The 15352-nt window shown below is 40.8% G+C and overlaps 1 protein-coding gene across 2 annotated transcripts in view; it reads left to right on the top strand.

Moving 5' to 3' along the window:
* Positions 1-10475, top strand: part of eif4b (eukaryotic translation initiation factor 4B) — a 34620-nt gene extending 24145 nt beyond the window's left edge. The window contains exons 11-15 of one of the 2 annotated variants that reach the window (XM_012956763.3): positions 4814-5024; positions 6559-6611; positions 6690-6774; positions 7064-7130; positions 9200-10475. In XM_012956763.3, coding sequence (XP_012812217.1) covers positions 4814-5024; positions 6559-6611; positions 6690-6774; positions 7064-7130; positions 9200-9274 — 491 coding nt within the window. In that variant the 3' untranslated portion in view covers positions 9275-10475. 2 annotated transcript variants of the gene reach the window in all.
* The last annotated feature ends 4877 nt before the right edge of the window (positions 10476-15352 follow it).

Genomic DNA, 15352 nt, shown 5'->3' with positions numbered 1-15352 from the left:
TAATAGAACTTTATGAATAATGGAATTCCCATATTTTGGATAATGGGTTTTCAAATAAAAAATCCCAAACTTATTTTTTTTTCATGGGATGGTGCTTATATTTGGTCATTGTTTTCATGATAATTTCTCTATAACCAGTACACTGTTATAATTATAAATGCCTTTAGTAGGGTGCACATCAAAATAGGTTGTGTGCATTTAACTACTTCCTTTTTGAAAGATACACAATGGCCTATTGAATGTGAATTGGCTTTTAGCAACACCTAGGAGCCACACACAGCAACAGGACTTGATTCTAAAAGATGATTTAGGCACTGGCCTAGGGTGTAGAGCAGTACCGCTGCCAACGTTTGTGTGACAGCCCCTGATATGTGCATGTGTATTATTTTTATATATATAAATAAATTGTTTTTTAAATAAATGTTGCCCCTTCAGCAATAAGCAGAGCAGAAGTACTAATCATGTGGCACAAGGGTTTGAGATCTCAATCTTTGTTGCTCTCTGACCTCATCAGTATTCTATAACAAAAGGAAATTCATTACATATATTACAAGAATATATGACAGGCAGTGGTGTAACTATAGAGGAAGCAGATGTCGCAGTGGGGTCTGGGGATAGAGGGTCCTGGACCGCAGGGTCAGCTTCCTCTATAGCCACTTAAAGAAAATTTGCACTACTGCTGCCCGGTTGCAGAGCACCAGGCCCTTTCAAAGATTTCTTGCGGCGGGGTCCAGCACCAAGTCGCTTTGCCTCTGATGATAGATGTCTGTTTACAGTAGAGCGTAAGGTCTTGAGATATAATTGATTAGCTGGAGTGGGTGCAGGGAATACAGTTGCCTGGTTGTATAGGCCATGCATACTTGTACCAAAGGTGTTAATATGAAGTTGGTTTTCCCTTTGCTGCTATATCAGCCTCTACCCTTCTGGGAAGGCTTTCAGATCTCAGGACATTGTTTGGTGGCATTGGCTTCCACAAGAGGATTAGGTGATTGGGCACTGATGTTGGGGAGTAGGCCTGCATCATAGTTGGCATTACAATTCATTCCATAGATGTTCAGCTTGATTGAGGTTGTGTGCAGGTTGGTTAGGTTCTTTCTCTCCCATCTCAACAATGCCATTTTGTTCTTGTGCTAAATCCAGACTTTGTCAGACTGCCCAGTGAAATTTACCATTCCAGAGGACACTTTTTTTCACTGCTTCAGTGTCAGTTACCTTTACACCTTTCCAGCTGATGGTTGGCATTGCACATTCTTTTGTTTGCCTATGATCACCTATAAAATCATATGCTCCTTGTGAATAGTTCTAGAGCTTCCAGAAACCATTTGGAACTCAGCAGTGAGATTTCCTAAGAACACTAGTATGTAGCACTATGTATTTAGGTCTAAATTCATATTTTGTTTAATCTGCCTCTTCGGTATAGATTTATCAAAATATGAGTTTAGAGCTTACCACAGAAAAATGTTCTGTTCATTCCTATGGGATTTTTAGATGCGTATTTATTAATGCGTGAGCCATTAGGGTTCACCATTTGATAAACAGGCTTCTAAAGAGCCAATAGGATTGAATAAAAAAGTGGGTAAATTTTTCTGTGGTGAGCTCTAAACTCACAGTTTGATAAATCTATCCCTAAGAGGCATACTGAACAAAATGTGCGTTTATAGCTAAATACATAACTCACAGACGTTCTGTTCATATGGGATTTTTATCAAATGGTGAACACTAATTTCACCCATTGATAAATACGCGTCTAAAAATCCCATAGTAAAAATTATCCATTCTGTTCATTCCTATTTCATATGTAATTGAACATGACTTAATACACAATTCCAGTCAAATGTTTATCTAACTTTAGTAACTTTACTGCATCATCAGGCTTTCTGCATTGATAAATTGTGATCTAATTCTTAACGGTCGCTATAACAGACAAATATGTTAAAACTAATTGCGCACACACAGCTAGTAAACTATTGTTTTCAGAGCTGTGTTTAGGTCCAGTTCTGCCCTAGGCACCAGACCTCAGCCCACTCCCTTGTTACTGCAATTAGTGCAAGCGCAGGCCAACTGGACTCTGCACAAATGCCAATCGCAAGGAGAGGGGGCGATAGCTGCATAGGCAGCAAGCCCAGACTGACAATCTGTGGGTTCTGGCAAATGCCAGAGGGGCTGCTGTAAGATGCCATAGACCAGTGATCCCCAACCAGTGGCTCAAAGCAACATGTTGCTCACCAGCCTATTTGATAATTCTCCCAGTGCCCATTTTTAAATTTCTGACTTGGAGGCCTAAAGACTGCCAAAGTACTAGTAAGCAAGTACTGCCAAACAGCCTCCTGCAGGCCAGCAGTCCACATGGGGCTACCAAACAGCCAATCACAGCCTTTATTTGTCATCCTCAAAGGACATTTTCCATGCTTGTGTGACTCATGAGTGAAAAGGTTGGGGATCCCTGCCATAGACAGTCACTATTTATTGGTCTTGTTTGGGGTGGGGGGGGGGGGGTCTGTTTGGGCCTCTGGGTACTTGAAATGCCAGGGCCTATTTTGAATCCCAGTCCCAGGCCTGATAGGCAGGTATCCACCCCTCAGCTTTCCCAAAGGATTTAGAAGCAAGTATTTATTAGTTGTTTTTAATTTACCTTATAGGTACCACCCCCTTTAAACTGCTGTTAAAAGTATGGGTGAATATGACCCTGCTTGTATAGTTATAGGATCCATTATCCAGAAAGCATAGAATTCCAGGAAAGCCATCTCCAATAGATTACATTTTAATTAAATTATTTAAATTTTTTTAAAATATTTTTTCTCTGTAGTAATAACAGTACCCTTGTACTTGATCCCAACTAAGATATATTGAATCCTTATTAAAGGCAAAACAATCCTAGTGGGTTTAATTTATGTTTAAATTATTTTTTTAACAGACAAGGTATGGAGATCAAAATTATGGAAAGACCCCTTATCTGGATAACCCCATGTCCCGAGCATTCTGGAAAACCGGTCCCATACCTGTATTTAGTAGCTTTAGAACCTCCATAGGCAGCAATAACCTCCAGCAAACGGTTTTCTGAATTGCTCAGTGGTTAGGAGGAAATTTTTGACTATTCTTAAATAGTTGTCTCTGTTTTTTGATATTTCTGGGATTTCTTGCGTGAACATCATATTTAAGGTATTTTTACAGCATGTCACTTTGGTTGAGAATTTGAATTCATTTTTTAATATGCCCAATCTAGACTGTCAGTGTTTCTGTTATTGTAACCATGTTGGAGATCAGGCCACAGCTTTTTCAGTAAAACAGAAATCCAGGTAATGGCAAAGGATTTATAAACTCTCTTGCAGCTGAGTACCTAGGTGTAAGGAACCACAAGGCGGAATCTGCCTGTATGCTTGAAAAATCTTCTGATTGTGCTGGCACCCAGAAGCATTGTATCCGCGGGGGTGCAGGCACACGTAACCGATATCCGCCAACTAATGCAGTCAGTCTCACGTTACTTGGAGGATATCGGCTGCGGGTGCCTGCACCTGGGCAGATTCAGTGCAGATACAATTAGAACATTTTTCAAGAATACGGATGGATTGTCAGCCTCTGTATAAGTGGGGCCTTAGACGGTGCTGTTCCAAGATGTTTGCTTGATCAGATCTAAGCCACATTTTAGTGTATTCTCAGTGTAATCTCTCAGTTTTACATTGATGCTCTGATACCTAAAGGCTTAGCACATTAGGAAGATAGAGAGTTGCATAATGAACATCAATTTAGTAGGGGGTTTTTCCAATGTCAGGAATCCTTCCCACCCACATGTAAACTGTGCTGGAGATGTTAAAGGAGAAATAAAGCTCATATTAATAATTAATTTAGATATTCTACACCTTATGTTTTTGTTTTTTGTACCAGCCCAAGGCTACAACAGGCCTTTAGCAGTCAAGATCTGTGAATCTGAAGATGCCCCAATAGCTCCCAATCTTCTTTTCTGCTGATCTACAACATATGACCTGGGCTTAGGGACTGACACGCAATATACATAAAATACACAGTACAAGGCTGATTAGAAATTTAGATTTCCATTACATAGCATTGCAGCATAGAAACCAGGGTGTTCTGCATCTGAATTAATTGCTAATCAGCCCTGTAGCGTCATCTGTGACAGATAGAATCTCGCTTTCTGCAAATGTTTTGACGATTGATGACAATCCCTAAGCTTCACTTGTCAACAGCAGCCCAGAGCACACTGAGCATGTGCAGTGCCACTGGCACGTAAAAGAGGGTCTAACAAGATGAGAAGATGGGGAGCTGCTGTGGACAGTATTGAAGGTATGAATCATTACTGTTATAGGGCTGCTGAACCTCTGGGCTGGTACAGTATGTTCAGTATATAAAGTACAGCATTTCTAGGTTTTAGTTCTCCTTTAAGAGGTGTGTCAGTCTGCTGTGTCTGTAAACAAGCAATATGTGATATTCATTTTTAATATACAATTATTATTAGTTATTATCAAGTTGCAGAAAAGGTCTTTTATATGTGAAAATATTTATTCTTATTTCCCATTCCCTAATGGGGATGATAACCATTAAATGTTTTTGTGGTGGGAATTTCATTTTAAAACCCTAAAGAAGCGACACAAAAACTGCTGGTAGGCTTCTAAGAAGTAGTAATTAACCTTTGTGTGTTTTGTATCCAGCACCTAATTTATGAATGTACTGTTCTATGTCTTATTTGTGGGCACTGAGACTGAAGCTTTGAGGTCTTGTTGTCACTTTGCCACAGCTTCATGCCATGTAGTAAATGAATTATTTGGGATTTACTAAGAATGTACATTCTTGCCTACAGTCTCCCGGAGACGAGAGAGTGAGAAATCAGTGGAGAATGAAGTATTTGGAAAAGATGAGGATGCTCCTTCTCCTAGTTCGAAGTCCCCAAAATCAGACTCCCAGCTCCCATTGAAAGTTATGCCAGCCCCTCCTCCGAAAGAGAATGCGTGGGTAAAACGCAGCACAGCAGCTCCTTCCTCCCGATCACATAGCTCAGAATACTCTCAAAGGTAAGTTTGCCATTTGTTCTACTTGTGGTAAATGCCAGTGTAGCTTTAGAGCTGTTTTCTTGTTTTTCCCTTGTTTGGGCTTTTGGGTGTATGCGGGAGTAATGATGAGTAAGTTTCTTAGTCTTGCCTCCTGGCTCCCATAAGGGCAATGGCACAACCTGAGTGGGGGCAGGGGAGTCTGACCATCCATTAAGAAGCCAGAACCTCCCTCCATTCTGCCGCCAACAGCGCCACATTGGATCAGCAGGTCACGCCGGATATTATAGATTCAGTTAGTGATCTTCAATTTGCATGCATTTGTCCTTGATCTCTTATGTGACATAAAAGAATAAAGTGCTTAGTGTGGTGCTGATGTCAAAAATTCCATAGCTAAACTGTTCTTACTGTAATGTTAAAAAATCTCGAAGCACATCTGGCCTATACTACATATTTAAGTTAAAAATACAGGTATGGGACCCGTTATCCAGAATGCTCGGGACCTGGGGTTTTCCGGATAAGGAGTCTTTCCATAATTCGGATCTCCTACCTTAAGTCTGCTAATAAAATTATTTAAACAGTAATTAAACCCAACAGGATTGTGTAGGCTCCAGTAAGGATTAAACATTTTTAAAAATGTGAATTATTTGATTACAATGGAGTCTATGGGAGATGGCCTTTCCGTAATGCAGAACTTTCTGGATAATGGGTTTCTGGATAAGGGGTCCAATACCTGTAGCATTTAGTTAATTCTTCCTTTATTACCAATTTAATAAACACTTCAATATGTCTGTCAGTTGATACAATTCAAGGTTTTCAGAGTTTGTAGCTGTTAAGGATGTTGATACTTGATAGAATTGATACTTTACTCATCCCAAAATCATTGAATCCATTCTTTATTATAATAACTTGATAATGAAATGCCACCCTATTGTAAATTCTGATTTAGGATTTCTCAAGTATTATTTCACTGCTGTGCTCATATGTTTATCTGTTTGCAAGTTAATTTGTAATAAAGGCAGAAGAGAAAAGGCAAACAAACAATTCTATTTTGAACTGAATGTATATATGTATTTATAGAAAAGGCGTGCTCTAATTAGAATTAGTTACGTATAGGTATTTCTTTGTGCCTTTTTGAATAAATGTAGTCAGTGACCTAAGTAATGTTAGGGATTTTTGCTCATGCAAGTATCCACTATGTTGCGCACACATTTCAACACTGGGCATTAAAAGTCGCACAAGAAACATTGGTCATGGACGCCTTTTTTTGGCACCCTCTGTTCCCCACTCCAGTTGCACCTTCCTGTCTCAGCTTTCCCATTTAGGGCTTGTGTACTCTGTTCCAATCACCTTTTACTGTGTTTATGCAAGGCTTGTGGCATAGCCATACCTTTCACTATTGAGAGCACCTATGTTCCACTGTCTTTACACAGTGTTAATCCAGAAACTGGTCTGGTTGCCCCAAAATGGGAGTAAACACTCCTTTCTGATTTAAAAATAGAACGTAGCCAACATTCTGTGCAATATAGTTATTTAACTGACTTTTTTTTTTCCGTAGTGGTGAAATGCATCCAGATGAGAGGCGACAGCCTGGTACATCTCACCCAAGAGGTAAGTAGAGAATAGGCTTATGTGACTAGAACTTTGCCGTGTCTGTATGCCGTCAATGATTATTGTGTTTGTCATTAGTAGATGAGAACAAAGTGGATGCACTGGAACACCTAGCTAAATCTGGTGGGCACGGAGTAGGAGATCGCAATCGGGCACCTGATAAGTAAGACCATCATTGAAGTTTTTTTGGTTTATCATTGAAACTGAACTCTTTGCCATAAAATTGTCGAAATTTTAATGAAATCCCAAAAGTTCAATCAGATCCCTGTATTCCATAAAGATCAAAGAAGAGAAACGTTTTGAAAACCCTTTGTTCCTGTTTATTGTAATCGCCAGTCCATAACTTATATGATTGATTTTGCTTGTTATTGCCTGTTATAACCATGTTTCACACCACAAAATGTCTAGATAATGCAACATAGCATAATCTCTTAATATTGTTTTGTTATCAGGAAAGAAAAGAGAGATCTGGATTCACAGGGTATGCCAGAGTCGAAAAAAATGGATGAACAGGCAGTAGTAAGACATTTCTCTTGCTTTTTTCCTCTCCTTTCAGTTTGTTTTCCTTATCCTTTTTACACTCTCCACATCAGGGATCCCCAACCTTTTTTAACCTTGAGCCACACTCAAATGTAAAAAGAGTTGGAGAGCAACACAAGCATGAAAAATGTTCTTGGGGTGCCAAATAAGGTCTGTGATTGGCTATTTGGTAGCGCCTTTAATACCAAATATTTTTAACTGTGCAACTAGAATGTAATCAGTTGCTATTTTTAGCTAAGATCTTACAAAAACGTTAATCAGGTTCAATTGTCAGGTATTACAGTATGTGCTTGTAAAGCTTACACATGTTCTACTGCAAAAGAAATGTAGGGCACAACATGATTTGGGCCTCTATCCTGTTCTGTCTTACCACACTCCTTAAAAATGACGGTAGTAGGTCCAAAACTTACTGACAACTAATTTTTACTTTTACTAATTAAAGGGGTAGTTCGCCTTTAAGTTTACTTTTAGTATGTTATAGAATGGCCAAAATTTAGCAACTTTTTAATTGGTCTTCAGTCTTATATTTTGTATAGTTGTTGAATTCCTTCTGACTATTTTCAGTTTTTGAATTGGGGTCACTGATCCCGGCAGGTAAAAAAACTATTGTTATTTTTACTTATCTTTCTATTCAGGCCCTTTCCTATACATATTCCAGTAAAAAAATAAAAATAAAAATAAAATTCCAAACTGGAGAGCGGCTGAACAAAAATCTAATTAAAAAAACACAAAAAAAAATGAATACCAATTGCAAATTGTCTCAGAATCACTCTCTACGTCATACTAAAAGATAATTTTAAGGTGAACAACCCCTGTAAGAAAATAGTTTGTGGATATTGATGTGAATCCTGTGGCTCTTGCTTTGATTATCTGTAACAGTATACTTTCCTAGGAGAAAATATGTCTAATTAGTAGAGCTTCTTCTCCAGCAGAATCCTGCATTGAAATCTGTTTTTCAAAAACACACATTTTTTCATATTTAATTTTGAAATTTCACATGGGGCTAGCCATATTCTTCATGTCCCAGGGTGCCACAGCCATGTGACCTGTGCAATGATAAACTTCAGTCACACTTTACTGCAGAGCTGCAAGTTGGAGTGATATCCCCTCCTCCCAGCAGCCGATCAGCAGAACAATGGGAAGAGGGAGCAAGATAGCAGCTCCCAGTAGATATCAGAATAGCAGTTATGGGTATGAACCCACGGGACCGAGTTAGTTGGCCGCGATAGTTCGCTGCTATCGTGGGTGAGTAACCATTTCAAAAAGGCTTTCAACCTGCAGCAATAGAAGTCGCTGGTGGAAAGCTCTTCGCGTCACTTCAGTAATTCGAAGTCCTCCTGCAGGCAACTTCGGAAAACAAAGTGATGCAAAGGACTTTCCACCGGTGACTCCTGGAAAGCCTTTTCTGACCGGTTACTCGCCTGTGTTAGGAGAGATCTATCACGGGCTTGGGACTCCTCCAGTTACATGGGAGTAGGAGTAACAATAGGTTAGCTGAAAGCAGTTCTAATGTGTAGCACTGCCTCCTTCTGAAAGCTCAGACTCAGGCACAATGCACTGAGATGGCACCTACACACCAATATTACAGCTAAAAAAAATTACTTTTGTTGGTTCAAGAATAAACAGTGTAATTTAGAAATAAAAAGTATACCATAAAAATCATACAGAATACCTGGCAAGTGTAAGGTAGGATTGCAGCAAAGGCTTGGCTTGTGGGCTAAATTCAATATCCCTTGCTTGTACTCAAGAATAAACCTATGATGTGTTTTCATACCTCTCACTTTCCATATTTAGGTAGGGCAGTCCCAAATTATGGGGCAAGGGGGTTCATTGTTTCGGGTGGATGATGCAGTAAAAAAGGGCAATAAACTTACTGAAGTTGGTAACCATATAATAATTAGTTACTAGCATGTACACATCCCAAAACCACATTACTGGCCAGGCAGCCTTGTTTCCTGTAAAACAAAGCCATTTTCCATTGTACAAAAATAAGTCATTTTACAAATGTTCGCTCCTTCAGTACTTCTTCCATTTGTTCCTATTTGCAGAAATTCAGCCACGCAAGTAAGTATGCAGCTTTATCTATGGATGGGGAAGAAGAGACAGAAGAATACGCAGACTAACTGTGGGAATACCTCTGTATTCATGGATTCCTCTCCCGATTTTTCCTTTACTCTCCCTTCTGCCCTGTTCCCGTGACAGCCGGCAGTGTATGCCACAGCAAGAAACGCTCCCTTCCGGCTGTCTGTCCCTTCAGAAATATAAAAGCAATCCAACCTCAACACCTCAGCCAATGACCTTCAGTTAGAAAAAAAACCAATATGAGCTGTTTGTTTTCTCTCTTGCATGCTGCTGCAGCTTTTTACTGTGTGTGCGTGGAATAGGAGGGGGGCAGAAATGCAGTGTGTAGCAAAGTAACACTGGATTGCAGGGAACATAGATATTCTTAAGGAAACTAGTAGTTGTGTAAGATGAGGTAAAGGATTCTCACATCCTATCTGCCCTGCTGTATAAAGTTTCCATTTTATGCCAGAACAGTCATTTTTGCTTGATATGGAGCAAAGTGGCCTGGAAACTGGACAAGGTGGCTGCTAGAGCTCTCTGTTTAGGATTATTCTCCAATGAAAGAAATGCCCTTTAGTACAGTATGGCTAGGCAAATCATATGACCGGAGGAAGACTTATTTAGCAGCTTCACAAGGGCATCAGATGCATGGTTTGCACTCTTCTAGAGCATTTGCCAGAAGCCCACCTCCGTGTGCCAGAGAAAATGATCAATTAAAGAAGCCGCATCCCTTGTCAGGGATTCAAATATTAATTGCTTTTTTAGGAAATTCCCCCCTCCGGCTTTGTGTGATGCTGTGGGTGTGAAAGAGACTGCTGTAGCGGTGATATTTTCATCAGTTGGAAGGCTATATTATGCAGAGTTTATTAGAATATATAAGGAATCCGGGTTAGGCAGCGTTTGCATGGCACGCAGCTATGGGACACTGCCTTTCATACCAAATTTGACAATTTCCTGAGCTCAAATTGCACCTCTCCAATCCCCTTCACTCGGCCTACCCTAATTTATAATTGATGTGCATCCAGGAGCTGTGTTCCTGTCTGTCTCTCATGGACCAGCTTGCGATACCTTCCCTAGCAATTTTACTCTTCACGCAGAAGTGTAAATCAAGGGAAATATATAATAAAACTTGTAATGATTTGTAATCTGCTTTCTGGGAGATGTTTTATTATCATGTAAAGATCCCCCTTACCAGCCCTCTTAATTTTGTTTTCTGTTTATCAGCTCTGTCCCTCATCGAATAAACTAATCTTTAAAGTAGCGTGTCTGTTTGGCCATTTGTTACATTTCATCAAGGTGTGTTTTATTTAACAGCCAGAAGTAAAGTACTTTTCCAAACTGGTTTTGGGCAGATCCATAGCACTGATCAAACTCCCAGGGAAGGACTCGGTTATTCAGTATTTGCCTTTTATTCCTGTGGTGAGTCAGTGTTCTCTCTGACAGGCAATGTACTTGGGCCTAACAGCATGGTAACCTCAGTGATTTCCCAGCAGCTTACCTGGCCCTTGTTTCATCCTCAGACAGGAATGGCTGCTACAGATCCTTATAGGAGGAAGCATGTAGGTGTTTTTTTCAATTTATGACCAACTACATGAAGCCTATAGTGACACTTTGCCTTTAGCTGATTTACATGCAGACACCCAATCAGTGCATCCCACTCATACTGCTTTTAGTATCTTTCAGCCCCAAATCATAGCATGGGGTCACCTACAGCTACAAAATATTTTCCTTGTCCAGTTTTTTTTTTTTTTTTATTCATCCCTATGTGCATACAGAGATTCTCCTTGCAGTCTCTGTAATCAAAGGATAATCACACAACTGTACATTACATCAGCACTGCACAATAATTATTCCATATACTGGGCCAATTAACCACTGTCATGTTTAGGGGCCAGATTATATTGTAATTGGTCCTATGGATATACAGGGGGCCCTTAAAGGGCTTCTGTAGGCCCCAGACAGCCTTGCATGAAGGCATACATGAGCTGATTGCATGTTGTAAGGCCCATGCCTTTTTACATATCATAGGATATCTCACAAAAGTATTTACTGCCACCATCACTGCTTTTTAGAACAGAAAAGAGGTAGTCTGGGGGGGTACCTTGGGGCTGTTACATGTATAATGCAGCACAAGCATTATTATTCCAGGTACAGTGGGCAGCTTGCCTTGGGCTCTTTCCTCGTCTGCCCTTATTACACCCCATTTGGCAAAGCCGTGCATTGGGGCGGCTCTGGGTGGTTTTGACGCTGGCAACTTTCTGTGCCTGTGCTCATATACTTAATATCAAAAAATTATTTCCCCCCCATTAAAAATTGGACTTTGTCCAATATGATGTAATTAAGAATTCTGTACCATTTTTATTAATAAAAAAAAAAAGTGTTTTTACTGTTACTGGCTGCCAACATTCTCCCAAGTTATCAGAGGCGCTCTGAGTTGCGCACTGCAGAAAAGAGTCACGCGTGTCTTTTCCATGCTGTTACTTGTCAGAAGCCTCAAGGGCAGAAACACATGATCTCTTTCCGCTGTCCAGAACTCAGATTTGCCAGTCAGGCAAATGTGCCCCCTTTAATAAACTTTAAGAACAACAAATAAAAGTGTTGAACTTTTAAAATGCATAACATGTATCCCCTGAGTCACATTAAAGGGCCAGTAACACGTCTGTACATTTATAGATGGTATCTGTACCATAAACTATTTTATCAGCCATTGGGCCATGCACAAGGATGACATAGGAGGGGCCGTACATAGTATGACTTTCCTTCTGTGACTGCTTGTCCCTTCCTTATCTGGTGATGCCCTGTGCGCTGACAAATTATGTGTTGGCAGATTAATATTAAAAGGAGAATGAAACCCTAAAAATGAATATGCTAGAAATGCCAGTTTCTATATACTGAACTTCTTGCACCAGCCTAAAGGTTCAGCATCTCTGTAACAGTAATGATGCAGGCCTTTAAAGTTGTTACAGGGGGTCACTGTCGGGACCTGCCTGTACTCGTACTCTGGACTCTATGTTAGGCAGGTTCTGTATTACTTCACTAAGCCACAGGAGACCTTGGGCATCCAGCCCTAAACATTATGTTCACTCCTCTTCATTGTTCAGACTCACCTCCTCCTCCCTCAGTGAGCCCAGGTGGTTGCAATTGGACAATTAACGGGCTTTATAAGCTAGTTACAAGCAACCCCTGGTTGCTTGTTCATTAAGCCCTTTTGTGATCCTGTGACCGTACCTGCCCGTGTTCCTGCCTGGTTCCCTTTTGCTTCACCCCGTTCCTCGTCTCCTGTTCCTTACCTCTGTTGGATTTCCCGGTATTGACCTCGGCCTGTTTATTTGGACTTTCCCTGTCTTCAGCCTGCCCCTGACCACTGCCTGTTATTCCGGACCCTCCTTGTTTGCTGCCAGTCCAGATCCTTTGCCTGCTTAACGGACTTGTTTTGTTTGCCACCTGCATCTGACCACTGGCCCGTTTTATGGACTTTGTATTTGTTGCTCAATCCTTATAATAAATGTCTCTGCATCTCAACATGCCTTCTGCTTATCTACAACAACAGTACCCTTTATATCCATATTACACATCATATAGGCTCCTACCTGCCAGCCACCCACCTGTGGCTGCTCCTGACAGGTCAACATAGTTGAATTTGTAAAAAGTGTCAGTGACACTGCACATGCTCAGTGAGCTCTGGGCAGCTGTTGAGAAGCTGAGCTTTAGGGGTCGTTGCCGATTATCAAGCAGAAAATGGGAGTTGCCAGTCATAGATGCTGATGCTACAGGGCTGATTATTACTTTTTGCTGCAAATGGCTCCACTGGTTTCAAAGCTGCCATTTACTAATAATCTGTAATATTTATTTATCAGCCTTTTATTGTGATTTTTTTATTGTTTAGATACAGTGTATTGTGCATTGGTCCCTAAGCTCAGGTGAGTGTAGCAGTACAGAGAAAGCACTGGAGCTACATTATCAGAACCCTATCAGAAGTCTGTATAAATTGTGCAGTACATAACAGTGCAATTTCATATCCCAACACAAGATGGCGCTGCCTCCACTGGCACATTTTTCTCCATACTGGAACTGACCAGAACTTGGCAGCACACAGCCACACCATGGGAGTTTCCCTGCTATTACAGAAATCCAGTCATAGAGCACATTTCTATGGCCCCATTATTGTTGCAGTGCTTATGAGTTTAACCAAAGGTTCCCCATAAAAAGAGCAACTCTGTGCAACTGCAATATCCCTGCTTCCCCTCCCACAAGAAAATCCTGCTCGGCACAAGCTTGTAATTAAGACCATATTTGAGAGAGGGAATATGTGCTGTGTGTTGCCAGGGAGTGGGGGGAGGTGGATGACATGGATTTCTGTGCCACATGTGGGATGTTTATCATGGCTGCAAAAGCTGCCCTTCATTACCAAATAATGCAACTTTATACAATAATAATGTCATGCTGGGTGCTTTCTGTTGGGCAGTGCAGGGAATACTGGCAGAGAGGATGCAGAATGTACTATAATAATCAAGCACGGGATGGTGACTAAAATGACAAGAATGTTAACAAAAGTTGCAATATTAAAGGAATTGCTTGCAAATTGTATTGCGTTGCAGTTATGCAGCACAATCGCTGATCCTTGCCTGGCCAGATGGGCACGTTAGTGTGCCAGCCCACTCATGGACCGCCATTCAATTATATGAATATTAGAAATGCCATTCATTTTGAATTCATCTTTATATTCCTCGATAAACACTTAATAATGATGCCCTTGTGTCCTGTGGAAGGATTTTCTGCTGAATAACCCATGAGAGATTCCATGTTAAAGAATATGTGCGATTACCATATTGCTTTTCCATTGGGACTGCCAACTTGACCAGCCTTTCTTCATAGTTGACACCTTACATATCCTTCATTAGCTTATTTGCTCAGCTTTTAACTACCTCTATTCTAATAATATCCCATGTAAGAACTTGAGACTGAAACTAAAACTGAAAGGCATATTCTAGATGGGGCTTTACCAGTGCTTTATAAAGGAGAAGGATTACCCTCTCACACCTTCAATACCCCTTTTAATACAGGGCAATACGTTGCTGGCTTACCTGCTGCTGATTGACATTGCTTGCTACAGCATGACTACCCCTTGGTCCTTATTCCCATTAAATGCGGAACCTTACATTTATCAAGTCTTTGCAAATCGAGCAATCAGTTTCTCATTTCCTATTTCTGCCTTCTTGATTGCTGCTTTACAGCACATGTAGTATGTATAGAGAATGCATCTGTCCCCTATGAAATTCTTCTAGCTTCCTTACATGTGGGTGGCCATACTTAATAACATTAAATGGTTTGATACCATTTTAAAGACCAACAATTATTGTTAGTGTTAGAACTGGAAAGCCTAGTGACCCAATCTAAGCATTGAAGTAGTGATCTGAAGGTGCTGAAATTCAGAGTATTTCCCAGCTGATGTGTGTTTGCTTCCCTGACTAGCAGAACGGCAAAGGCTTCTGCTCATATGGGCAGTGTGCAGGCAGAGAAGGGTGTCACTGTATGTAAGGGAGGAGCGGTGGCTTCATGATAGGGAAGGATGCCGTGGATTCTTGGCTATGGAGGAGAGAAAAACAAGTGGGGAATGTGTGCCGTCAGCCTTCTCTTTCCTATATCTCTATCTCTTTTACACAATGAGGGGCAAAGGTATTGGCGTGTGTTCCTCCTCCTGAGTGCCCAGTTAGGACAAATAACAGGATATGAATATGGGCTCACGTGCAAAGTAATATCTGTTGGCCTATGTAGCAGTAATGTTCCATTGGGTTTTCCAGTGCCAGGGTCAGTTTTGGGGTAGGACAGAAAGACTGGAGGAGCTGATGCCTCTCAGTGTTAGAGTGGCCCCATGTGGAGGTAATGTAGATAAATGTACTTATCATATTTTGTGATAATTGTTAGATATTTTCAGTATCAGGGATGTCCAACCTGCAACCTTTAAGCTGTTGTTGAATTGTAATGCCCTGAATGCTGCATTTTAACATAGTGAAAGATTGCCCTTCCTGATTTGTGTTTCCCCTCTTACATGGGGGTCCGTGCCACTGCATTTCCAGGGGCCTCCGCTATGACTTTATCCCTGTAGCCTTGTGGATTGTATAGGCAGACTAAACTGG

The sequence above is a fragment of the Xenopus tropicalis genome, chromosome 2 (assembly GCF_000004195.4).
Source record: "Xenopus tropicalis strain Nigerian chromosome 2, UCB_Xtro_10.0, whole genome shotgun sequence".
NCBI lineage: Eukaryota > Metazoa > Chordata > Amphibia > Anura > Pipidae > Xenopus > Xenopus tropicalis.
Note: the sequence above shows the minus strand (reverse complement) of the source record. Positions and strands in the feature narration are given on the sequence as shown.